General features: G+C 38.9%; 1 protein-coding gene across 3 annotated transcripts in view; it reads right to left on the bottom strand.

Moving 5' to 3' along the window:
* Positions 1 to 3791: 3791 nt before the first annotated feature.
* LOC117300623 (low-density lipoprotein receptor-related protein 2-like) overlaps positions 3792 to 26451 on the bottom strand; it is a 64269-nt gene continuing 41609 nt past the window's right edge. For all 3 annotated transcript variants that reach the window (XM_033784294.1, XM_033784295.1, XM_033784293.1), the window contains 13 exons: positions 25744 to 25983; positions 23294 to 23413; positions 21264 to 21394; positions 19200 to 19352; positions 18496 to 18871; positions 15595 to 15773; positions 13210 to 13383; positions 11680 to 11804; positions 9562 to 9661; positions 8447 to 8612; positions 7614 to 7680; positions 5855 to 6131; positions 3792 to 5502 (listed from right to left, as the gene is read on the bottom strand). In XM_033784294.1, coding sequence (XP_033640185.1) covers positions 5278 to 5502; positions 5855 to 6131; positions 7614 to 7680; positions 8447 to 8612; positions 9562 to 9661; positions 11680 to 11804; positions 13210 to 13383; positions 15595 to 15773; positions 18496 to 18871; positions 19200 to 19352; positions 21264 to 21394; positions 23294 to 23413; positions 25744 to 25983 — 2333 coding nt within the window. In that variant the 3' untranslated portion in view covers positions 3792 to 5277. The remainder of the gene's footprint in view (positions 5503 to 5854; positions 6132 to 7613; positions 7681 to 8446; positions 8613 to 9561; positions 9662 to 11679; positions 11805 to 13209; positions 13384 to 15594; positions 15774 to 18495; positions 18872 to 19199; positions 19353 to 21263; positions 21395 to 23293; positions 23414 to 25743; positions 25984 to 26451) is intronic.

Consider the following 26451-nt stretch of genomic DNA (forward strand, 5'->3'; position numbering starts at 1 on the left):
AATTATGGTAAAATACCTTGCTCAAGGATACAAGTGGCATAACCATTATTTGAACCCTCACTTGATGATATTAATGATAAAATAAAAGATATCAATATAAACCACAAGGGAAACTGACTGGGTAAATTTTGAAATGATTTTTGGGGTTGAACAAAGAACTGACTAGAGTGGGATTCGAACCAACGACCTACGGATTAACGTGCTGGCGCTCTAGCAACTGAGCAATCAAATAGGGACACCGCCAACATAGGGCTAGATAGCTCAGTTGGTAGAGCGCCGGCACCTTAATCTGGTGGTCGTTGGTTCACATCCCACTCTAGTCAATTCTTTGTTCAACCCCATAAATCATCAAAATAAAAGAAGCTGCATTCAAACATATTTGTCTATGATTTGACTCAACTCAGACGGGAAACTCATGATAAAACTGCTGCTTAACATTTGTGTTAAAAAGGAAGACACCATGGTCAAATGTTCCATCTTTGACAAACTGTCCCCTCCCCCCCCCTCCCTGAACATTTGGTCTGTATCCTCCCTTGATGATGCTGGGGATGATACACACTGCCTAGGCATTACATACTTATGCAGAAATAGTAGCATACAATGCTGTTATTGAGTTTTGTCAGATATGATAACATATAATAAGAGCATCGAAAAAAGTGTACCAAATGGCTTTAATTATGCCTTCAATTCAAAAATGTCCAACTTCTGAGGGGGGCTCTAACATCAGAGGTACTTGTTTTTATTCCTCATCCCCAAAAACACGTTTTCTTCTACTGGTTATATGTTTTTTTTACTATACAGTATCTGTACTGAGGGGCCTTCATGGAAAACAGTGCTGGGCACACAGTTTACCCCCATTAAAGATGACAGAGATAAATAAAAATGTATTATTTTAAAAGCCTTGCTTAAGAAACAAAATGTCATGACCAGGAATCGACCCCCACCCTACTTATTATGATAAATCCACAAGAACTTGACAAGTCACAACTCCTTTAGAGTATAGACCGTTATCACGCTGTCACCATCTTGGTCATGTTCCCTGTTTCCGTAACACTAATGAATGCTAACATTCATTGCGCAAATATGGCACCAGACTATTATTTCGTCAAGCCTCAGTTTGGTTACAATGAGTTGGAATGGAGTAAAATCATCATGGCCACACCATGATAAAGGTATATGCAGCACAGGCAGCCAAGGGCACATTAAAGGGAAGGTACACGTTTGGTAATTGTCAAAGACCAGTGTTCTCACTTGGTGTATCCCATCATAAGCATAAAATAACAACCCTGTGAAAATTTGGGCTCAGTCGGACATTGAAGTTGCGAGAAAACGATGAAAGAAAAAACAGCCTTGTTGGACGAATCTGTGTGCTTTCAGATAGGAATAAAAGACTTCTAGCTAGAAGTCTTTTATTATTTTAGTGAGAAATTACCTCTTTCTCAAAAACTACGTTACTTCCGAGGGAGTTGTTTCCCACAATGTTTTATACTATCAACAGCTCTCCAATGCTTGTTACCAGGTCAGTTTTTAAGAGTATATTTGTTTTAAACAATTACCAAACGTGTACCTTCTCTTTAAGTTTCTAAAAACCATTCATAGGCAATAATCTCTAGCCCTACCATCCCATGTGCCTATTTCCACATGGACGATGAGAATTATTCCAATTAAGTGTCTTCCTAAAGGACCAAAGTCACACAACTGTGATTCAACTTTTTCTGTTGTTTTGTCAAGAATTAGACACTGTATAGACCTTTATCACGGTGTGGCCATCTTGATTTTACTCCATTCCAACTCATTGTAACCAAACTGAGGCTGGAGGAAATAATAGTATGGTACCATGTTTGCCCAATGAATGTTAGCATTCATTACTGTTATGGAGACAGGGAACATGACCAAGATGGTGACAGCGTGACAAAGGTCTTTCGAAGGGAGACTTTGATTATATATTTGTTGATAATATTTTGATCTTTTTAAATATGGACTATAATCAACAATGCTGAATAAAACCAAGCTGTGACACTGTATGTTTAACAGGTGTTGCTCACTTTACAAGTACTCTTTATTCAGAAAAACACTGGGTAAATACAGATAAATGTCTCTGACATATCTTGTTTAACATGGATGTTCAATCTATATGTATAAATATAAGGCTCCTTTAAGATTAAAGGATAAGACAAGTATTATTCCTGATCCCCATTTGATGATATACCAGGTTTCCTTGTTGCTTATTTACAGATAAAAACAAAAGGGGTTTTCTTGGTACTTTGGTTACCAAGAAATCTTGTTCCCCAACCACCACCCCACCCTATGTTTTCTATGTAGTATCTTAAAAAAGGGAAGGGTATACTTTTGTTAATTAGTCCAAAAATATAATAATATAATAATAATAATAATATTGAAGTCTTATATAGCACGTATCTACCAACAAGGAACTCAAGGCGCTGAGTTTAAACAAACTTTCAGAAAGATATTTTTTTTTGAAGTGATGAATTCTGAGACCCAATTATGTAGCACCTTATATAAGGGTTTACAAGGTGCTACGACGCATACAGCAGCCACAGTCAGGAACACCGGGCGAACCCCTTCTCTTTTTGATAAGTGTCCTGGGTTCTTTTACATGTGTTACACAACACAAGTCTTCCCGCTTGAACATAGTTGCTCAGATTATTGGCAATATCTCAAAAATGTTACCATCTTTTGAAATAACATTTTCACCGGTTTAATGGGACCAGTAAGTCGATATTTTTATGGGATTTAAACAACCGAACGGCTTTAAAAACCTAAGGTATACTTTGTCGTTCAGAAAAAATGCCCTAAAAAACACTGTAGCTACCGATTATACTTGAATATACTTATATTTAGGCCTATTTAAGAACTGGTGATACAAAATATATTTAATAAAACAAATGAACATTTATTACAAACTCTTTTTTTTTCATCTACATGTAAATAACTTGTAGTGATATCAAATAACTATTGCAATGACCCTACATAAAATGTCAAACACGTGGGTTTTTGTTTTCAAAGAAAAGCTGCATGTTTCGCATTGGAAATGTTTAGTTAGACTTAGATGTAATAATAACAATTATAAAGTATATTAATTTTTGTTTTTACTCATTAGACCGATGTGTGTTAGCATTGTATACTCAGTGCTTACCCGAGTTCTGTGAAAAAAACCACAGGCATATTTGCTCGGGTGGGATGCAATAATGAAGTATTTATGTAGCACTATTACAAAGCCTCAAAAGCTCATAACACAAAGAAAACAAAAAATAACTGGTAATTTTTTTTTTTTTTTAAAGATTACACCTGACCCTTATAGGGACCATTCATTTGTGTATAATCATCCACATAAATGGATTGGACTAAGCGTCATCATCCGCCATATTTGATCAAATAAGCGCGCGTGCAAGGCTATCATTGGCTAAGAGCCGTGCGTAGCGCGTACACATATGCACTTTTGCATTGCTTATACATCAAATATGGCGGTTGATGACGCTTAGTGCAATCCATCTTTACTCCCAGACATTACAATCTTGTAGAGGTTTTCCTTATCGGGAAAAAATGTCAGGAAGACTTTGAAGAAACAGTCATAGGCCAACATGGTTTGGTTTTACAGTTGTAGATTCTATGTTTACATGGAAAACATTGAAAAGTGTCTTTACCCCTCTTTACCCCTCTTGATTGAGCGAAAGTAGGTCACATTTTGACGTGGCCGAGTGGATAAGAGCATCGGACTCAAGTTCTGGTTGTTCATCGAGATGTGGGTTCGAATCAAGTTCATGACACTTGTGTCCTTGAGCAAGCCACTTAACCATTGCTTCTCTCCACCCAGGGGTAAAATGGGTATCTTTGAGGGCAGAGATGGGTTATGTGCATGATTAGCTTGGAGCGTGGTAACTCGCAGCACCTGCTGTATACTCCCAAGGGAGCTGAGATGGTTTAAGGAATAATTTACGGCCCAGTGCACTGGAGTGGTAATAAAGTTTGAAGTGTTTTGAGACGCCCTTCTATTCAAGCTGTGATAAAACTATTATTATTTTGTTTGCAGCCGCTTTGGGCATTTGGGTGCAAGCCGCGTTGGCCTGCTATGGTTTTTGAAGAGTCAAATACAAATTAAGAACTTCAACAATATACAAGAATGGGAATAAACAAAGACATACAATTACAAAGAGTCAAGGCTTTGCATGGTGAACGATTAACACTGATTTTGTTGTGCTGTACCCGTGTGTAAAGTAGAATAATAACCACACTGTAATAATGACAGTTGTAATTTCATCAACTACAGGGTTTTGACAAAAAAGGAAAATACCCCAATGAGAACAATATTTTAAAGATTTAGTTAAGTAAAAATACACCGTTTATACAAACATACACATAAAATAATTGAGTGTGTAAAAATGATTAAGTTTGTTCTTTTTTCAATGGTCCTTGTGGTTTCCTCTTACTCAAACTGTCATCTATTCACAATCTTCTTAAACTACTAGGTGCACATTGCCTAATGGTGTGGTCATCTTGTTGTTTTAACTTTCATGTGACCAAACCTTTGCTTGAAAGGGGAAAACCATTATCTGGCTTCAGTTATCACTAGATTTATTTTGTCAGTGTTGGTAACGGCATGATGGCAAAGATCAGAGCCCAATTTCATGGCTCTGCAAGCGTAAGCAAAGAATCGGCGCTGAGAGCAACAGGGAATTCTGTGCGTACGCCAAGCGTATTTCACAGGTAACCTGGGCATTTTAGCTTTTGCGCGTGCATACTCAACGTTACTAGGCATTCTTCGCTTACACAGCTAGTGCAAACGGAGAATGGTGATGGTAAGCGCAGAACTCAGCGGTAAGCAGAGCCATGAAATTTGAATGGTTATGGTAAGCGCAGAACTCAGCGGTAAGCAGAGCCATGAAATTTGAATGGTTATGGTAAGCGCAGAACTCAGCGGTAAGCAGAGCCATGAAATTTGAATGGTGATGGTAAGCGCAGAACTCAGCGGTAAGCAGAGCCATGAAATTTGAATGGTTATGGTAAGCGCAGAACTCAGCGGTAAGCAGAGCCATGAAATTTGAATGGTTATGGTAAGCGCAGAACTCAGCGGTAAGCAGAGCCATGAAATTTGAATGGTTATGGTAAGCGCAGAACTCAGCGGTAAGCAGAGCCATGAAATTTGAATGGTGATGGTAAGCGCAGAACTCAGCGGTAAGCAGAGCCATGAAATTTGACCCCTGTTTCTTTTGGCCAAGTGTGTTCCTTACCCACAGAGCAAGAGCCTACCTTAACCAATTAGATTGGGCCGGACACAGAGAGGTCAAACTGTGCCGTGTCACTGATACTAGATGGAGAGTTGGGTGGAGATGTACTTGTAACAAGTTCCACATCCTTCGTCGTATCACTAATAAACACAGGCAGTGAGCAGGTTCGGCCGCAGCAGATACGCCGCCAGTAGGGCTCCATGGCAGTGCGTACCTCCTCTCGTCTGATGCAGAACATGATGCAAACTACCACACCCTGTAAGGGAAGCATGAACAATTAAATGAGCATTTCCCCATAGAAAATGAAACCGGAATCCCTCCCCCGGGATGAAACCGGGATCCCTCCAGGATCCCTCTGGGATGCCAATAGACCTTTTTCATACTGCCTCCATCTTGGTCATGTACCTAGTATCCAACAAACAATAATGCATGCTAATGGTAATAATCATTTTGCTAATAGGAACCAGACTGTTTTTGTTCTTCCAGCCTCGGTTTGGTAACATTGATTTCAATGGAAAAAATTCAAGATGGCTGCGCCATGATAAAGGTCTTTAGAATCCCACCAATTCTTACAATATATGTACTCACAATCAAACAAAATAGTTTACCTGCAAGGAGTTGGCCAGGCAGAAGATGAGCTGGAAGGCAAACCGAGCATGAGAGTCCCCGATAGCCAGGAATCCAAAGACCCAAGTCAAGCCCATCAGAGCCGAGATACCGATGGCATTCTGGAGACGTTTGGAGATCTGCTGAGAGCGGGATACTTCCTGGACCTGAAGGAGGCTCCGCATGACCAAGATGAAGGTGATGATGTTGTGGAGGAGGATCAGGCCAATTGGAACCAGGAGACCAAGGTACATTGCCAGACTCGGTTGAACAAAACAACTGTTGATGAAAAGAAAACACAAACAAAGAAGAAAAGTTTGAATAAAATGTCTATTTTTGGAATCAACTGGTTAACCAAAGTACCAATTTTGTCACACATGACTCTGCTCAATCTTCATATGGTAATAACAATATTGCAGATCACCAAAGCCATCAAAAAAGAAGAACAAATCCACAAAATAATATTAAGTAATAAACCACAAGTGATCAGTTGGTAGAGTGCCAGCTTGTTAATCTTGAAGTCGTTGAAATAAGTTTTACTAGAGTCTAGTCATAAAGTTATATTAAAGACTAGAGGGAGCACTGGTGATGCTGTTTGCACAAACGCGATGGGATCGCAAAGAGACACGCGCGCCGTTTTGTATGCATGTTGAATATGAAGTACCTGTTGGAGTTTGTGTTTGTAGTGCTACGCAATGCTGTTTTGTCAACTTACAAAATGGCAGCACACCTGGCTGCGTAAACACACGCTATGCGATGATGCTATGCGATGATGTTTTGTCAACTTACAAAATAACCGCATGCACGCATGCCGGGCCCTCTTGTTCTTATAATAATATAACTCTATGAGTCTAGGAAATTTGTCTTGCTTAACTAAAGGCAGTAGACACTATTGGTAATTACTCAAAATAATTATTAGCATAAAACCTTTCTTGGTGATGAGTAAAGGGGAGAGGTTGATAGTATAAAACATTGTGAGAAACAGCTCCCTCTGAATGGCCAGAGTTTTGCGAGAAAAAAGTAATTTTCCACGAATTTGATTTTGAGACCTCAGATTTAGAACTTGAGGTCTCAAAATCAACCATCTAAACGCACACAACTTCGTTTGACAAGGTTTTTTTTTCCTTTTATTATTATCTCGCAACTTCGGTGACCGATTGAGCTCAAATTTTCACAGGTTTGTTATTTTATGCATATGTTGAGATACACCAACTGTGAAGGCTAGTCTTTAACAATTACCAATAGTGTCCACTGCCTTTAAAGCACACAGGTCTTTGCAACATTTTCTTGCAACTGGGATGACCAACTGAGCCCAAATTCTCACAGGTTTGTTATCTTATGCAGATATTGGGGAAGTGGAAGTGTCGTGGCCGAGCAGTTAAGAACACTGAATTCAAACTCTGGTGTTTCTGATCAGCAGAGTGTGGGTTCGAATCCCCAGCCCTGACACTTGTGTCCTTAAGCAAGACACTTAACCATTGCTTAGTCCTTCGGTTGGGACGTAAAACCGTTGGTCCCATGTAAAAAAAAAAACAGTGCACTTATCAAAAAAGAGAAGGGGTTTGCCCCAATGTTCCTGGCTGTGGCTGCAGTCTCAGAATTCATCACTACAATAACCTATCTTTCTAAAAGTTTGTATATACTCAGCGCCTTGAGTACCTTGCTTTGTAGATCTGTGCGCTATCTGGTCTTTGACAATAACCCTGTTTGTAAAAGTGCTTATGACATTGAGGTGGCAACAAGCAATAAAGGGCAACTTACTTGTGTTCACTGCCATAATCACTTGTACCCGATGCTAGCGTTATTGTCACAAGTACCGCTGGAGACCCTGAGGAGAAATTAAAGCAATAAAAATAAACTTCAGATGAATCTGTGATCATGATATTAATAATTATATAATAATAATAATGAGACTTGTAATGCACACCCTGATGGGTGTTCACGGCACAATAAACCAAAAACAAAACAAAACAAAGAAAAACAGAAAACAACAAAATAAGTCCTTTAAACCTATGACATAAAATAAGTTTTGAGAAGAGATTTGAATTTTGTGGTACAAAAACAAGATCTAAGATTAAGTGGTAGGGAGTTCCAGATGCGAAAAACAAGGTGAAAACAAGGTGACATTATGGTGTGTCATGGCCTAATGGTTAAGAGCACTGGATTCAAGCGCTATATAGGAACCAAATATTATTATTATTATAATTATTTTCAGCACTAACGCCCGCAAAAAAAAACCTTAAGACTATGTCAGAAGCAACCAATTTTCATGATACATTTTTTATAGTTTGTTTGGCTGCTTGTTTAGATGATCTTCCCATCAAGGGGATTCGGCAAACTCCCACGAGCATGACAAGGGGGTATACAGACCAAGCTGGCCACAGCCAATCTCTCTCATACAAACATTGGTTTTAAACATATAGCATCTTTGATTATTAGTTGCACAAATCAATAAGTTGTGATTCATGAACTAGACGCCAAACGGATTATAGTCATTGTGAAATCAGCGGTCAGCTTGGTAGGATTTGAACCCACAACCTTATAATTGCAAGTCTTGCGGTCTGACCATCGTGTCTCGACCATCGTGTACTCACCCCAAGCAATAAGACAAGCTTTGAGCATATACTTTGGGGTGTCTTCAGGGAAGACCTTGACAGTGCTGACATACATGTTCCTGGCCTCCACAGCCATCCACATCATTGTGGTCAGGGCCAAGTAGTGAAGCAATGCTGCTACAAAAGCACAAGCACCTACCGAACCCTGTCAACAAAATTAGGCAACAAAGATTAGGGATCAAAGATTAGGGATCAAAGATTAGGCAACAAAGATTAGGGATCAAACAGTACAGACCTTTATCATGCTGCCTCCATCTTGGTCATGTTCCTCGTATCGAATAATGATAATGAATGCTAATAATCATTTTGAAAATAGGAACCAGACTATTTAGTTCTTCCCGCCTCGGTTTGGTAACATTGATATCAATGGGAGAAATTCAAGATGGCTGCACCCTGATCAAGGTTAGTATATGAAATCAATACAGGCTCGGGATTACACAACAGTCATTGCATCTAGTGCCCTATCAGCCAATTTCCAGAAACGCTAGGATAAATCCTTTCTTGAGTTAAGACGAGTGACTAACTTTAAATTGGGTTCAATGCGTCCTTATGTCTTTGGAAATGGAACTAAACTCGTCCCAAAGTCTTAAGAGTAATCCTAAGTTAGGAAGAGTTTGGTGAAATCGTCGGCAGGTCTTGGCCTTGGGTGCCCTTTCCAAAAAAAAATTAAACAGACTTTTTTCAATTTAAATGCCCTTTTCACATAACAACTAAGTTATGCTAAATTGACAGCAAAGTTTTTTTTCTTCGAGACTGGAGGGAGTCCAGTTGAAGAATAGACAAAGCACCGTGATATGTTGTGTAGTGCAATACAGGGTATTGGTTCAAATCCCGCTCAAGTAAATTTGTCTTTGTTCAATCCTTAATTAAATTGAAATACAAAGAAGCAAACACGCTGCAACCTAATACAGTCAAATTACTTGTGTGTTTTTTCTATTCTCAAAATTGGTTGCGGCTTGTTCTGAAACTTTTTATCATGTACTGTGATGTAAATACATGGTACAAAGAAGCAAACACATGCAACCTATAGTCAAATTAATAGATTTTGTTTCAATTCACAGAATTCATTGCAGTTTTTTCTGTGGTGTACTCACCCTAGCACTGTCAATTCCAGCGAGGAACACAATGTACAACAGCAACAAGGAAGCACAGAAGTGGATGAAAATCAGACGGGATTTGCCGGACCGCAATTTCCTAAGTTAAAACAAAACCAAAAAATGTTAAGGAAAAACAACATTGATAAAAAACAACAATAATCTGGATTGAAAATGAGCACAAGTGACATTAGTACTATTCATGTCAATAGACTGTTAAAAAAAATCCAGCAGAAATAAATGAGGAAGTATTCTTAATGTACATATGTACATCATCTTCTTCTTCAAAGTATAGTGCAGACTTCATGGTATGAAGATAACGCACTGTGCGGTTGTTGTGCGCACTGTCCACATTTTTGCGCAGGACAACCTTAAGATGGCGTTTCATTATAATTTGTTGGGCCTCCACACTTCTACCACCCCTGGCTCACAAGCCCATCCCAATAGACCAATCCATTAGGCTCCGCCCACGTGTGAGCAAGAACACATGAGCCTCTCCAATGCCATTCAGCACAACTCTGTCGCGCGCACCAACAATATCAGACTATATTTTTTGTCAGATTTTTGGTCCATACGCAATGAGGCAGAGCTTAATGGATCGGTCTATTAATGCAGTGCCCACCCAGACATCAGTGTCCAGATTGGCTGTCTGGATTGACAAAGTTATGTGTTTTCTATAAATGAACTCCCATTCATCCCCACTGACGATCCTTCCAGACCAAATATATAATATCTTAAAGATTCTACAATGTATGTCAGATTTTTGGCCGATTTGACCCAAAAATTTGGATTCAAAATTCAATAGGTATTTTGATGGGGGTCGAGAAAGCTACAAGCTTTCATTTGAGCCATTGCTCTAAAAAGTCCGCCAATTATTAGTAGCAGTGAAATAAAGTGCTCAAAATTAGTTTTTGTCGGGATCCCGACAATATATCACGTGACCAATTCTCATGTGTTTTATAAGAAAGGTTTTAAATTTTTGTCATGGTTCCTGACCATTTTTTAATGTTCGGGGCAAAAAATCTGACATAGCATCTTTAAATCCCTTACACACCACAGCAATTTAACAAGGGTCTCTTGCTTATTTTGGTATGGTGGCGGAATTTTATCAAATGCACCTTGTGTGAAAAGAAAATAATGTTTACACTCTCCATAAAGTATTGTCAGCTTGAGACGCTTTTCACCAGGGACAGTCCAAACATAGTTGCCCTTTCAAACAAAGTGCAATTTGTAAAATGTTACAACCTTGCTCAAATTAGGCAAGGGACCCCTGGTAAATCGATGTCGTGTGAAAAGGGCTTTATTTTTCATTGCCAGTCTTTTTATCCCTCCTCCTGGTCAGCCCAGTGTGCGCTATGGTCCAATCCAGCCACTCTTTATCTGCCTTAGTTAATTAATTTTCTTCACTGTTAAAGGGAAGGTACACGGTTGGTAATTACTCAAAACGAATATTAACTTAAAAACCGACTTGGTAACTAGCATTGGAGAGCTGTTGATAGTACAAAACATTGTGGAAAACGACTCCCTCTGAAGTAACGTAGTTTTTGAGACAGAGGTAATTTCTCACTAAAATAATAAAAGACTTCTAGCTAGAAGTCTTTTATTCCTATCTGAAAGCACACAGATTCGTCCAACAAGGGTGTATTTTCTCTATCATTTTCTCCCAACTCCGATGACCAATTGAGCTCAAATTTTCACAGGTTTGTTATTTTATGCATGTTGAGATACACCAAGTGAGAACACTGGTCTTTGACAATTACCAATCATGCCAATAGTGTACCTTCCCTTTAATTCCTGTACTTAACATCTTTGTTAAGCCCTCAGGTCCAGTTCAAATAAAATATTCTGTATATTTTAGCCCAAGAAAACAGTCTTCCTGAGTTTTATTTGTGTGCATTAACAGGCAATTTATCTGTGACACCTGTTCTATTGAGTGTTACTCCAACTATTATCTGTTTCATAAAATACAATCTAGTATCTTTATCATTGCATCTTCGACTAACTAACTACTCTAGAGCAGTGTCTTACCAAAGTTACTTTCAGAGAAAGGATTCGCGTAAAATAAAACTACTGTATTAATCGAGTAACAAATAAATAATAATCAAAATGTCGTCTTACTTTATTGAGAGGTAGATGATTAAAGTTGCACCCAGAGCAATGATTGACAGGACAATACCAATCTGGCTGATAACGTCAAGAGCGAGCGCAAATTTATCGTTTGTGATTTTCTGTCCCTTCACGTCCTGAAAATCAAATTTAAAAATAAATATAGATTACCGCTTAAAGGCACTGGACACTGTTGGAAAAAACTAAACATAATTTTGGAAACGCCTCAACCTTCATGGGAGAAAAAACACCCAATTTCTATGCCTTTTTATTCACAGTATGGTTAAGGAAATGCCTTAACCACCCTATGAGGAAAACACAGTTGCTATGTATTTTTTATTCCTAGGATGGTTGAGGCAATGACTCAACCATCCTAGGAAGAAAATACAGCTTCTATGAGTTTGTTTTTATTTCTAGGATAGTTAACGAAATGCCTCAACCATCTTATGAGGAAAATACATTTGCTATGTATGAGTGTTTTTGATTCCAGGACAGTAAATATGCCTCAACTATGCTATAAAAAAATACTTTGATTACAAGTTTTTTTTTTAATTCTACATTGTAGTTTACGAAAGCTAGTAATATTTTATTAGTATCTTAAAGGCAGTGGACACTGTTGGTAATTTCTCAATACAATCATTAGCATAAAACCTTAATTGGTAACAAGTAATGGGGAACTGTTGATAGTATAAAACATTGTGAGAAACGGCTCCCTCTGAAATAACGTAGTTTTTGAAAATAAAAAACAAATTCTCACTAAAATATTTGAATTTGATTGAGAGACCTCAGAACTAGATTTTAAGGTCCTAAAATCAAGCATCTGAAAAGCACACAACTTCGTGTGACAAGTTAAGGGTGTTTTTTCTTTATTATCTCAAAACTTTGACAACCAATTGAGTTCATATTTTTAGAAGTTTGTTATTTTATGCATTATGTTGAGATTATATCAAGTGGGAATTCTTGTCTTTGACAACTACCGGTACCAAAGGTGTCTAGTGTCTTTAAAGGCAGTGGACACTATTGGTAATTACTCAAAATATTTATTAGCATAAAACCTTACTTGGTACTGAGTAATGGGGAGAGGTTCATATAGTATAAAACATTGTGAGAAACGGCTCCCTCTGAAGTGACATAGTTTTCGAGAAAGAAGTAATTTTCCACGAATTTGATTTCGAGACCTCAGATTTAGAGTTTGATATCTCCCAATCAACCATCTAAATACACACAACTTCGTGTGACAAGGGTGTTTTTTCTTTCATTATTATCTCGCAAATTTCGACGACCAATTGAGCTGAAATTTTCACAGGCTTGTTATTTTACGCATATGTTGAAATACACCAAGTGAGAAGACTGGTCTTTGACAATTACCAATAGTGTCCACTGCCTTTAAAACAACTCTGCTCCAGACAAGATAATGATGCCTTGAAATATTTCCTCATACAGGTGCCCAATACTATAACAAAAAACGTAAAAGAGCGCAGTGATTGGGCCAGGGAAGTTGAATAATTTTTTTATAAAAGAGTACTCAAAATTTTCCCGTACCACAAGGATTGCAAAGTTGGTGGCATGGTTGCAGTTACAGGACACTGTATTGTCCGTTTGTCTTGCAAGAACACACCCAGCTGTTGACCAATCACCAACTCCATCTGCTTTGGTAAAATCCCAGAACACGCATCTGAAACTTGTGTCGTTATAAATGCTTGCATTGTTTGACACCTGTAAGTATAAAAGTGTTAAAAGAAAAATTGAAAATACCATGTTTTGTCAAAATATTCTTAACCCATATACATGTTAATAATAATAACCCGTTTTATATAGCGCTTTTCACGCTGGAGGGGTCTCAAAGTGCTTCCGACATTATTACCCCTTGTCACTGGGCCTTTAACCATCTCAGCTCCCTGGGGAGTATACAGCCATATGCGCTACTCGGCTAAACCAATCACAAGAACACTCACAGGTACCCATTTCTGGGTGGAGAGAAGCAATTACAATTATGTAAGTGTCTTGCTCAGGGACACAAGTGTTACAACCGGGAGTCGAACCCACGCTGAACAGAAGCATCAGAGCTTGAGTTCTGTGCTCTTATCCACTCAGCCACGACACCCTAAGGGATGATAATTTTGGTTTTTACCCATACACCAATGTGTGTTAGCACTGTATACATGTACTCAGTACTTTCCCAGAGTCCTGTGAAAAAAATATCACAGGCATTTTACTCGGGTGGGATTCGAACCCACAACCCTTGCAATTCTAGAGCAGTGTCTTACCAACTAGACTACCGAGGTTGCCCGGCAGCTAGAGGCAGTTCGGGATGCCTAACTAAGGGATTTCCCATAGAACACACGAACGCTGTTAGAAGCTCACTGTGTAAAACCCATAGATGAACAAGAAGCTAAGTGGCTTTGTATACATTGTCATATAGTGATATGAGATGGGAACCAAAGCAACACAGAAACCACATTAAATAGAATGAGGTCTCTTCAACAGTATACAGTTTATAGTTTGATTGGGACATGTTTATTTGCAAGGCAGTAATTAATAAAGGAATCAATGTGTGGTGAAGAGGTTTTCAACTAGTGGTTTAATCCCAACGAGGCCTGGTTCTTGATAATTTTTACCGAGACAAAGTCGAGGTAAATTATAAAGAACCAGGCCTCTGCGTGTTTAAACCACTAGCTGAAAACCGATTCAACACACTTTGATTCCCGTTCATAAATACCTTTCGGTCAAAAACATCATCACTTTTTGGTCAAAAAGTAAAATAAATGCAAAAATTATAATTGTTCAATGATTTCTTTCAACACAACACCCCTCCAGCTATGATATGGTAAGGCCCTCGGGTAAACAACTCCTTATATGGGAATGCTGTGGGCATCGCGCGTATCGCGTGATGTGGCACAACTGTTTCAGCCGTTGCTCTCGACCAATAAGAATGAAGAAACTGTCTTTTATGAACAGGTGCAAAGTCGCGTGTCACACCCATGAATTCACACTTTTTACCGGTCATAAACAAAGGTTCTTTATACTTTTGTTTTAACCTTGACAGCCCCTGTACAACTTGTAACTATTGTGTATGTCTAAAGACTTAAAATAAATAAAAATAAAATAAATAAATAAAACAAAGTCTATAGTTTAGGCTTAGTTCTAGCTCCAGCCTTCATGCTTCACTGAGCTAAGCCTAGCTTATCCTATTTCTGCCTTGACACACCACTGAGCCAAGAACTAGTTAATCTCTACTAGCAATAAGGGACTCGGGAAAGTATTAAGTATACAGTACTATAAACACATAAGTATTAGGGTAATAACCAACTATTATAGTAAAACAAAGTCTAAAGTTTAGGCTTAGTTCTAGCTCCAGCCTTCATGCTTCACTGAGCTAAGCCTAGCTTATCCTATTCCTGCCTTGACACACCACTGAGCCAAGCCCAACTACCAGTTAATCTCCAAGGCAGCCATCTAGCAGCATAGCAAGCCAGCATCCTCCTGAAGACGATCAAAGCACACTGATCGAAACATTGAGTTGTCAACTACCGGTTCTTTTCAGAACCTCACCTAATTTAAACAAAATCATTTAAAGACAGTGGACACTATTGGTAATTACTCAAAATAATTATCAGCATAAAAACTTACTTGGTAACAAGCACGGAGAGCTGTTGATAGTATAAAAGATTGTGAAAGAAGTAATTTACCACGAGTTTGATTCCGAGACCTCAGAATTAGATTTTGAGGTCTCGAAATCAAGCAACTGAAAGCACACAACTTCGTGTGATTCTTCCATTATCTCGCAACTGCGACAAGCGATTGAGCTCAAATTTTCACAGGTTTGTTATTTTGTGCATATGTTGAGATATAGCAAGTGAGAAGACTGGTCTTTGACACTCACCAAAGGTGTCCAGTGTCTTTAATGAATAAATAAATAAGTTGTACCTGTATTTCAATGACCAATGGTTCAGTAAGATTCACTAAGTCATGTCCTTCTACTGTCAGAGAGACAACAGGTCCAGCAACTTCAACGCTGGAGTTATTATCTCGGATCAAGGAGGACTGGAACAAGTCATCACTGGCATACACGATGAAACTGACTTGCAGTTGGCTGGAGTTGTCACCTGTTGTAAAAGAAGAAGAAAAAATTCAGTTGTAAAGTTCTTCATTCATAAATACCCCAGACAGTTTCTCTATTCCTATTGGATTGGTGGAGAGCGCGTCACGTGGGGGTGTTTAAACCTTTGATAATGACCGTTTATAACAAGCTGGCTTCCGCGTGTCGGGCGCGCAAGATTATCACACGGAACGCATTTCATAGCTATAGTAACAGCGCATTATCTAAGCGTGCGCATGTAATCTAAGCGCGCGTGCGTACACCCAACCCCAACGCATCGAACAGATTCTTCACAAAGTTTTTGAATTTTTTTTTTTCAAACCTCGAATTTTCAATTGTTAAAGTGTCTATAACTGTATTTTTAAAAGTTTTTGAACAAAAAGGGCATTTATGAATGGGAATAAAAGAGTAGTGACTCATTCTTAAACGTCAACGCCGCCGATCCTGCCGGCTTCAAACGGCCGTTGAAGAACTCGTCGCTACCCCTTTATTCCCTTAGTAAAGAGCACCGTGACCCTTGCATAGTGCACTTGTCAGAGGGAGTTGGGGATTCAACAACAGAGGCTACTATTGTGTGTAAAACTCTTAGCCTTTAGCAAAGGGAACACATCTACTATTTTTTTAGTTGAGTGAAGTACACTTATGTGTCGAGCCACAGACCTGCTTAGCTCATGACAACAAAGGCCTTTAAAGGTACTGGATACTATTGGTAATTACTCAAAATGATTATTAGCATAAAACCTTACTTGGTATCGAGTAATGGGGAACTGTTGGTAGTATAACACATTGTGAGAAACAGCTCCCTCTGAAGTAACGTGTTTTTTTTAGAAAGAAGCAATTTCTCACTAAAACATTTGAATTTGATTTCAAAACCTTAGAATTAGATTTTGAGGTCTTGAAATCAAGCATCTGAAAGCACAGAACTTGTGCGACAAGGGCTTTTGTTCTTAATAATATAATAATGATTACATTTATATAGCGCTTCATACTAAAAATAAGTTTCTAAGCGCTTCACAAAGTAAATATAAACGATTAAGTAAGCTAACGGGAAAATTAAAGCTAGAAATATACAATAATAATACAAAAGGTACACGAAATATACAATATATAACAGGCTATTTAGAAGAGACAAATATCATTAGACTATGTGAAAAATTATTGTAATCTCATTGGCACTGATGGAAACCATTGAAAAGATGGGTTTTTAATTGTGTTTTGAAACTGCCAATTGTCTGAGCATTCTGGATGTAGGAGGGGAGACTGTTCCATAATGTGGGGGCACATACTGAGAAGGCTCTATCGCCGTATCGTGTGTTGGTACGGGGACCTGGTGCAAACTGGGATGATGATGAAGATCTAAGGTTGATTGAGGGGCGTGTTCTGGAAGACAAAAGTTCAGCTAAGTATGATGGTTCATGGTTACGCAATATCTTGTAGGTGAGGAGAAGAACTTTGAACTGGGTGCGACGGGGAATGGGGAGCCAGTGTAATGAGTGAAGTACTGGGGTGATGTGCTGAAACTTCTTGGACCGAGTGATGAGGCGAGCTGCTGTATTTTGGATGGACTGTAGTGGGGCGAGATGAGAAGCAGGGAGATTTATCAGGAGGCTGTTACAATAATCAAGATGGGAGGTGACTAGTGCGTTGACGAGACGTTCTGTGGAGGTACGGTCTAGGTATTGTCGAAGTTTTCCAATTTTGAATATTCCAAAGGATGCGGCGCGAGAGATTTTCTTGATGTGTTCTTTCATAGTGACGGCATTATCAACTATATTTTCGACGGCATTATCAACTATATTTTCACGCAACTTCGACGACCAATTGAGCTCAAATTTTCACAGGTTTGTTATATTAGGCCTTAAACAAAAATTGTTGGATTGCCCTATCCCGACCGACAGACTAAATTAGGCAAAATATTGGTCGCGTTTTTTTGTTTTTTGTGGGGGTTTACCTTTTTTTTTTACTTCATGAATATTTTATGCTTACAAAATGGTAGATATGGTTGCCCTTTGTTTTAAATAGGACCTTCGACTCAGAGGATTCTTCCTCAATCAAACAAACACATATTTGTAGCCATACATTGTATATGCCTTGCCCTTTCTCCCCGTTGGACGTCGTGCCTTTTTTTTTTAAACCAAAGTTTATTATTGACACAAATATTTGTTTTCGGCCAACTACTTGCGGTCAACAAAAATTATCTTGAGCCGTGTTCACAAAAGCACAACAGAGATCGATTCCCCTCACATCACACGCTAGGGATAAGGGCGAGCCTGTGTCGCATTTCAAACCGCACGCCCGTTTATTCGACGTCACAAGGAACCAGTGCCACAATCCATTGAACAACAGAGGGCGCTGTTGCCAGTAATGCCCTTATATGGTATCGCTCGTTTATTGAACAGACAAAAAACATGGTGAATGAAATGATTCTCGGAAATTGTTTTTTGAAGGATTTTGCCAAGATTAAGGCGCAAAAGAGCGCTTGAAGCGAGATGTGTAAGATGAAATACCTTGCTTGTTTGACTACCAGATCTTTCATGAAATGTTTTTGCAGTTTTGGGCATTCTTTGACATCTCAAAAAAAAGAAAAAATCTGTACTTAAGCAAAAAATCGGGTGAAAGGTCAGTCCAACAATTTTTGGTCTTTGACAATAAACCAACAATTACAATGTACCAGTGTCTTTAACACTTGACAAATCACACTCAAATGGATTTGAAATTAATAAACGTACCAGATTGTAATAGTTCTCCAATATTTTGCGGCAGCTGGATGGACGCAACAACCTCAACATCCTCAGGTATATCGCTGGTGCTGTTAAATGTTTGCACTTCTGTTCCTTCAAGGGAGCCACTAGCGCTCTCCTCCGACCCAACTGACACAAAGCTATATCCACCATTGGCCTCCATTGGGTCTAGACTAACTCCTTCAACATGGAGGCTCGGTTGCTGTATGCTAATCGTGTCCTCCTGCTGGAGAGTAGAACTAATCTGAGCCTCGACTGACTGAACGATCCCTGATGAGCTGACTCCGTTGTCGTTAGCAAGATCATCGTTGGTGTTCGGATTCGTAAGGATGTTATTGACAGTCTCTACTACAGCATTTGTGACCTGCAAAGGAGGAGCAATCGTATTAACAAAAACAGCACCTTAACGGCACTGAACACTAATTATTCAATAAAAAATAAAATAAAAAAAATTATTTGGTAATGAGCAATGGAGATCTGTTTGGAGAAAAATTTATTAGAAAAATTTATTAGAAACTGCTCTCTCCATCACTACTTAAAGATCAACGTGCTCTTCAGGAAGGATATTGACCTGTGGAAATTTTTTGAAATCTTAACTTCATTATGTACATGTTTTTATAGACTTTCTCATTTAAATCAATGACTACATGTATTTGGATAATAACAGTTTGGAATTATTTGCAAAGCTTTACCTGTGGGTTACCGGATCCAGCACTTGCAATATCGCTTAGGATGTCAGCCACATCTTCTACCTCTACCTCTTCGTCACCGTTGGCGCTGATGTTTTGTGTCTGATCGGCGATGAAAACAGCAACTTCCTCAGCATTACCTTCAGTCACCTCAACCTGTGCATTCAATACATAAATAATTCTGTGTTGATCCATGACCGGAATTTAAACCCACACCCTGAGGCTGAAACACCAGAACGTGAACTCGATGCTCTTAAACTATTTCTGTGGTGTCAGTCTGTTGTTGAAAGTGTAGATTCATTACAAGCTTTAGTAACTAGTTCAACTTGAAAATGACTGTCTTTCCAAACTGAAAGATAGCATGAAGTGCAACAAAACATAGCTAAAAATATGTTTGTAGGGTGTCATGGCCGAGTGGTTGAGAGCATCGAATTCAAGTTCTGGTGCTAAGTCACCAGAGTGTGGGTTCGAATCCCGGTCGTGACACTTGTGTCCTTGAGCAGGGCACTTACATGTAACTATAATTGCTTCTCTTCACCCAGGGGTATAAATGGGTACCTGGGAGGGTAGAGGTTGATATTGTGAATGAAAAAGCCTTTGGAGCAATATAAACTGTTGCCCAGGTTGTATACTCCCAAGGGAGCTGAGAAACATTAAAAAGGGATGTTATTGGCCCCATGACCAGGGCACTAATGTAAAGCGCATTGATACGGTTATTGTGAAATGCGCTATAAAAGAGTTATTATTATTTATTTTATTTTAATTATCTTTCAATTTACAAAAACATTTTCCAGTTGAGAAAATCACTTTAGTACCACTTTTTTTTTTAGCTGAGGAAACTGCTGTTGTACTCAATAATGTTGCAAGCACTTAAGTATGCCTGCCTATATGGTTTGTAAAATAGTTGTAAAATGTGACCAACCGTCAACGTAATTAGATAGAAATTAGACAGACCTAACTAGTGTTGTTACCATTGAGAAATCCAATTAGTTGAAACTGTTACAAATGGGGGAAATAGTTTAAGTCAGAGAATAGACTCTAAAGTGTGAGTAGTGACTACAATGTACTCGCCTTCGGCTCGTACATTCTATTCACGAATCTACACTTTCTCGTCCATTCTCCTTAACTTAACCACACTCAGCCATGACATCCTATAAGGATTCAGAGGTTTTAGTGTAGAGTCGATCAGTCACTGCTCTGATGGATTTCTCTAAAAGGAGAATCGTGGTTGAAGAGCTTAAAGTCACCTGGAAGTGGTATTTTTTCAAAATAAAGCTTTTGTCACTAATATATGTGTTTTGATGAGTGGAATGTGAATAAACAGTTAACTAAGGTTTAAAAAAATCAGTTCTTTTGTTATTTACAAATTTAAGAGTAGACCCCGACCCGAGAGGGCGCTGTTCGTGACGTCAATCGAGGCAGACTTTGCCTGTTATGCGTAGAGTAAACACAATTGCAAAGTACATTTACGGACCTAGTCGTGAGTTTGTACGTTTCAAAAATTTAGTTTTTTGTTTTTTCCGGCAATGCCGACCAGGTGTATTGCTGCTGAATGCAGAAAAACACTTTGCACGTGTGTTTACTATACGCATTGCAGGCAAAGTCTGCCTCTATTGACGTCACAAAAGGGGTAGGCGGAGTCAGCCACCCAAACAAATTTATATATTTTTTAAACATATAAATCGTGACAAACAATTACTAAAATAATTGTTTTATTGTTCGTAAGCATATACTCTTATGTTTGAAAGAAATTTTTTTTTATTTCCAGGTGACTTTAATAACCCTGGTGAGTATACAGCCCTGAGCTGCTTGTAAGGCGCTTGTGGATTTTCATTCACAATATCAACCTCTACCCTCGCAGGTACCCATTTATACCCCTGGTTGAAGAGAAGCAATTATAGTAAAGTATCTTGCTCGAAGACACAAGTGTCACGACCGGGATTCGAACCCACTTTGCTTAGAGCAAACTGGGCTCTGTTTTTTAGTCTGTTAGTGGGTGATTCACTTTGTATAATGGGTTGAAAAAAACGAGGCAAAGGTTTGCAGACAAAATAAAAAGGCATTTACCTGATCAGCCACAGATTCAACGGTGGGTTGGGAGGCTTCACCGCAGCCGAGAAGCGTGTAGTTTGCCTCCCACTCAAAGTAAAGAGGTCGGTCAACCACCAGACAGTCTCGTATGGCTATTGGCTCACCAGCTGAAGGAGAAAATATTCAAACTTAAGCCTTTGAATTAAAGGGTTTATGTACTTTTGTTCTAACACAAAACACAATGTCCACAGATTTACATTAAACTTACACAGTTTGAAGCTAATGATAGTAGAAAGCTTACCTTAAAATATTACTTACTGAGATGCTGTACTTTTTGAGAAACACTTGGTCAGGAAAGAAATTTTTGTCTCAGTTTTAGCATGTAAAAACGTACTAACCAGTTATGGTATTATATCATAACTGGTTAATACATTTTTACATGCTAAAATAATTTTCTTCTCACAGAGACAAAAATTATTTTGTGACCTGTTTTACGCATTTCTCAAAAAACTATACAGCACCTCAGTTGAAGGGAAGCTTTCTACTATCATTACCTTCAAACCGTGTAAGTTTAATGTAAAAACGTTTTGAAAAAGTACCCGAATCCTTTAAGCTGTAATTTTTTTAATTTGATGTTCAGGACGTGAAGGGACAGAAAATCACGAACCATAAATTTGCGCTAGCCCTGATCATCATCAGCCAGATTGGTATTGTCCTGTCAATCATTGCTCTGGGTGCAACTTTAATCATCTACCTCTCAATAAAGTAAGATGACATTTTTATTACTATTTGCTACTCGATTAATACAGTAGTTTTTTTTACCCGATTCCTTTCTCTGAAAGTAACTTTGGTAAGACACTGCTCTAGAGTTGCAAAGGTCGTTGGTTTGAATCCCACCCGAGTAACATGCCTGTGACTTTTTTCACAGAGCTCGGGAAAGTACTGAGTAAACAGTGCTAACACACATCGGGGTATATGGGTAAAACCAAAATGAATATTCTTTATCCCCGATGCAAATTCCATTTATTTGTTGTTGTTTATTCTTTTGCATTTGAAATGGTTTAAAACATTTGTACATGAATGAACACACTTGAAAACTTTAAATACAATACATACATACACAAGCAAAGAGGTCTTAAAGACAGTGGCCACTATTGGTAATTGTCAAAGACTAGCCTTCACAGTTGGTGTATCTCAACATATGCATAAAATAAGTAACCTGTGAAAATTTGAGCTCAATCGGTCATCAAAGTTGCGAGATAATAAATGAAAGAGAAACACACCCTTGTCACACGAAGTTGTGTGCGTTTAGATGGTTGATTTCGAGACCTCAAGTTTTAAATCTGAGGTCTCGAAATCAAATTCGTGGAAAATTACTTCTTTCTCAAAAACTATGTCACTTCAGAGGGAGCGGTTTCTCACAATGTTTTATACCATCACCCTCTCCCCAATACTCATCACCAAGAAAGGTTTTATGCTAATAATTATTTTGAGTAATTACCAAAAGTGTCCACTGTCTTTAAGCAAATCAAAATTAAAACAAAGAGATGACAATTTAAAAAAATGATTAAACTTTTTTAGTTTGTTTTGAATCTTAAATTAGTGGACCGCTTTGGGGGAAAGCGATCTAGAAAAATAAAGACATTTGATTATTTTGTAAACAAGATATCACCCGACTCACTGTCACTTCAAGGTGAGGCCTACACATAACTGATTTGGGCTATCGACCCAAATCATCTGCCACCATGTTGCCACCCACTCTTGGGGGTGGAAACACAGTCCATAGGGATGTACGCATGGGTATCGTCCACCAAGAGCCTGGCTGGAAGAGCAGAATGCAATATCCTCCAAACTTTATGAAGCAAGTATATGACTATGGTTAGGTGCCTTGCTCAAGAGAAAAAGTCTCATGATTGGGATTCGAACCCACACTCTGCTGCTGACAACACCAGAGCTTGGGTCCGGTGAATGAGACTGCCCGGCCACGACACGCCCAAGCTAAATGAGATCTGTTTTTAACACTTGATACATAACTTCAATATGGCTCACTCTAATAGATGACTCACCATTGGTTGTATTAAGTGTACATCTCTGAAAGGACTCTGCAGTTTTTCCTGCCTCGATGGGCTGCCATTTAATAGTACGGTTAAGAGTTGAATCATGTGAACTGATATCGTCACATTGACCTGAAAATGAGTAGAACCGATCAATAGTACTGGGTACAATATTATCGCTCTGCTTACTGCCGAAATCTGCGATTCGATCTCCATACACTGCTCAGTCGAGTTGGTCTATGAAAAGCGTTTGAAACTTGTTACGAATTGCAGGTTAGAAAGATAATTTAAAAGTAGCATATAACAATCCAGACAAATATGCCTCTAATTTGCATGGTTTTCCTTTTACTTTACGAACTAACAACGGTCGGCTATTTTATATGGAGTCAAAAACTTGACTCCACAAAATGGCATGCCGCGTTAGTTCCCAGCGTATAAGGAAAACAATGCATTTTCGAGGCATGTTTGTGTGGATCATTATATTCTACTTTTACGACATCTTTCAAACCCTACGCATTTTGTAATAAACGTTTTCTAACACTTTTTATAGACCAAGTCGACCGATCCTAGGCAGTGCGTCCCTTTACTGAAGGATAGACAAGAATGAGTAAATCTCACCATGATTCCAACGTCAGTCGACTAGAGAGAGATATAGATTTAAAGCAAGGGGCAAGGGTTGGAAAGTGTCTGATTAAGGGAATAAAAGGGTAGCGACGCGGTCTTAAATGGCCGTTTAAAACCGACAGGGTCGTGGCTGTGCGATTTGAAGGCCCGACCCTGCAAGGTTTTAAATGACCAATTAAGACCTCGTTGCTCTTTTTTCGATGTCTGAGCTCTGTACGTACGAGTGGTGCATTTTTCAGGCATGAGAATGGGTGATGATAAAAAAACAGGAAAAAATTCAGTTGATTGGAAATGTCAATATTACATCATTTTTGTGTGTGAAGCGCGCAGCGCGAAGTCCCTTACGGCCGGGGTCCAGGGCCCGCTGAAGGGCCCTGGGAGCTCTGGGTACTTTAGAAGCTCTGTGGTGGTCTCTGATGCATTTCTGACACCTATTTTTCCAGGTAGAAGTGAGCTACTTTTGTGTGATTTTTCCTTTTTTTTTTTTTTTTTAAATAATAATAGGTTTAAGGGAAAATAAGGAATGTAAAGCTCAAACAATTCAAACAATTTTGGGTTCGCCTGCGATTTTGTTACAATTCCGGAAAAAGAAAGGGGGAAAAAATAATAATAATAATTTTTTCTTTTTTTTGACGATCTTATCCCTTATTTCTGCCCTTGAAAATGCTTTTTTTCTCACCAAAAACCATTTTTATAGGTTCTTGATTTGAAATTCGGTTGTGTAAAAGAAATTCTTTTACAATTAAATGTTTGTGATTTTAACGATCCGTCGGCGACGCACATTTTAAAATATATATAGGCCTGTATATTTGGCGAGAGCGATGTGTTTTTGTGAAAGAGGTTGTTATTCAGCATAGGGTATAACTGGAGCGAGGTTGAGATTAGACCCCAACATAGAAATAGAACCAATGAAGAAAGCACGTCGTCCGGACGTACAGTGTGTTCGCTGGTTCCCAATATATCTTTCGCTGGTTGTGAGGCAATAACAGGTACCAGTTTACCATGGCCTGCCGGCGATCTCAGATTCGTGCCGCGCCGCTCATTGGTTCGTGTGCAAACCTGCACGTACACAGTACACAGTACACTGTACACATGGTGCAAACACGTGCATTGCTTTTTCAGTAGACTTTCAAAAGTCTCCACACGTGTTATCTTTGCTGCACCAGCAAGCGCATTACACGCAAACATTATTGAACCGTACCACTATTAACGAAGCAAGGAATGAGGCAAGTTTATACATCTGTCGCTGCTGCTGCATATGCATGCGCGATGATGCCAGGAAGACAACAAGCCGTAAATTGGGCCAGCTGCTGGACGGCAATTTATTGTTTAGGTGCCGGTATTTCATGAACGATGTGTGGGGATCCGCGATAATAACAATTACAAAGGTGAACTTACATTGTCTGACTAGAGAAGAGGGATTAGAGAAATCCAAATGTATACCCCCAAAAACCTACCCCCCGAATTTTATAGCAAATTCACATCGAACTCGGAGACCACAATTTTGAAAGGAAAAAAAACGGAATTCCGGTTTAAACCGGAAGATTCTCATGCCTGATTTTTATGAGACAGTTTTCGGATACGCATTTGTGCGCATAGTAATGCATCATCATATCCACGGACTCATGGCGCAGCGAGATCAATCACCCTAGGGAACAAGGTTGTCACTAACCCGCACAAATGCTATCCCAAAACAACCGATTATAAACAGCTCAAGCTGGTCATTATCAACCATTTAAACACCCCCCATATGAGGCGGCTCTCCACCAATAGACATAGCGAAACTGTCTGAGGTATTTATGAATACGATAAAGAAGGAATCAAGATCTTGAACTCACCTCCAACCGATATGAAGAAAGAACACTCCAAGACCACATTGTACTTTGCTGCAAAACGTTGCGTGTAGTTCACTTGGTGGGTTCCAATGAGGAATGTATCAGTGCCGGGCTGGGCAGTTGAAGTGAAACTTGTTGGGCCGTTCCATCCAGTTATAACCGGTTCATTCCAGTCCACACTGGAACTTGTGTCACCGGGTGAAGCTAAGACATTCACATTCATCGGGCAGACGATATCCACCACTATAAATTTTTAAAATAGACATTTTTCAAACTATATTTAAAGTCCACAGATTTACAATTAAGTTAAACAGTTTTCGATGATGGTGAAGAGCTTCCCTTGCTGAGGGGCTTTAGTTTTGTAAACAGTGAGTAAAACAGTGTCACAAAAATAATTGTTGTCTTGGTGAGCCGAAAGTCATTTTAGCATGTACAACAGATTTATGCAACTCTCCTGAAAATAATCGCTCTGTGATTTTCACTTTGTTTTTCTTCTCAAAAACTTGACAATAAATAAAGCTGAAACTTTTACAAGTAAATTATATTACATACATCTTCATTCACAGTGAGTAGGGATTCATGTCATGGCCAAAAACTTTTAAGTTTTAAACCTACAAAAGGTACCAAATCCATTTTTCTATTTTTTTTTTTTTGGGGGGGGGGGGTTTGGGGGAGGAGGGTTGCATTTTTTCCTGTTATAGATCTTAAGAT

This window comes from Asterias rubens, chromosome 16 (genome assembly GCF_902459465.1).
Source record: "Asterias rubens chromosome 16, eAstRub1.3, whole genome shotgun sequence".
NCBI lineage: Eukaryota > Metazoa > Echinodermata > Asteroidea > Forcipulatida > Asteriidae > Asterias > Asterias rubens.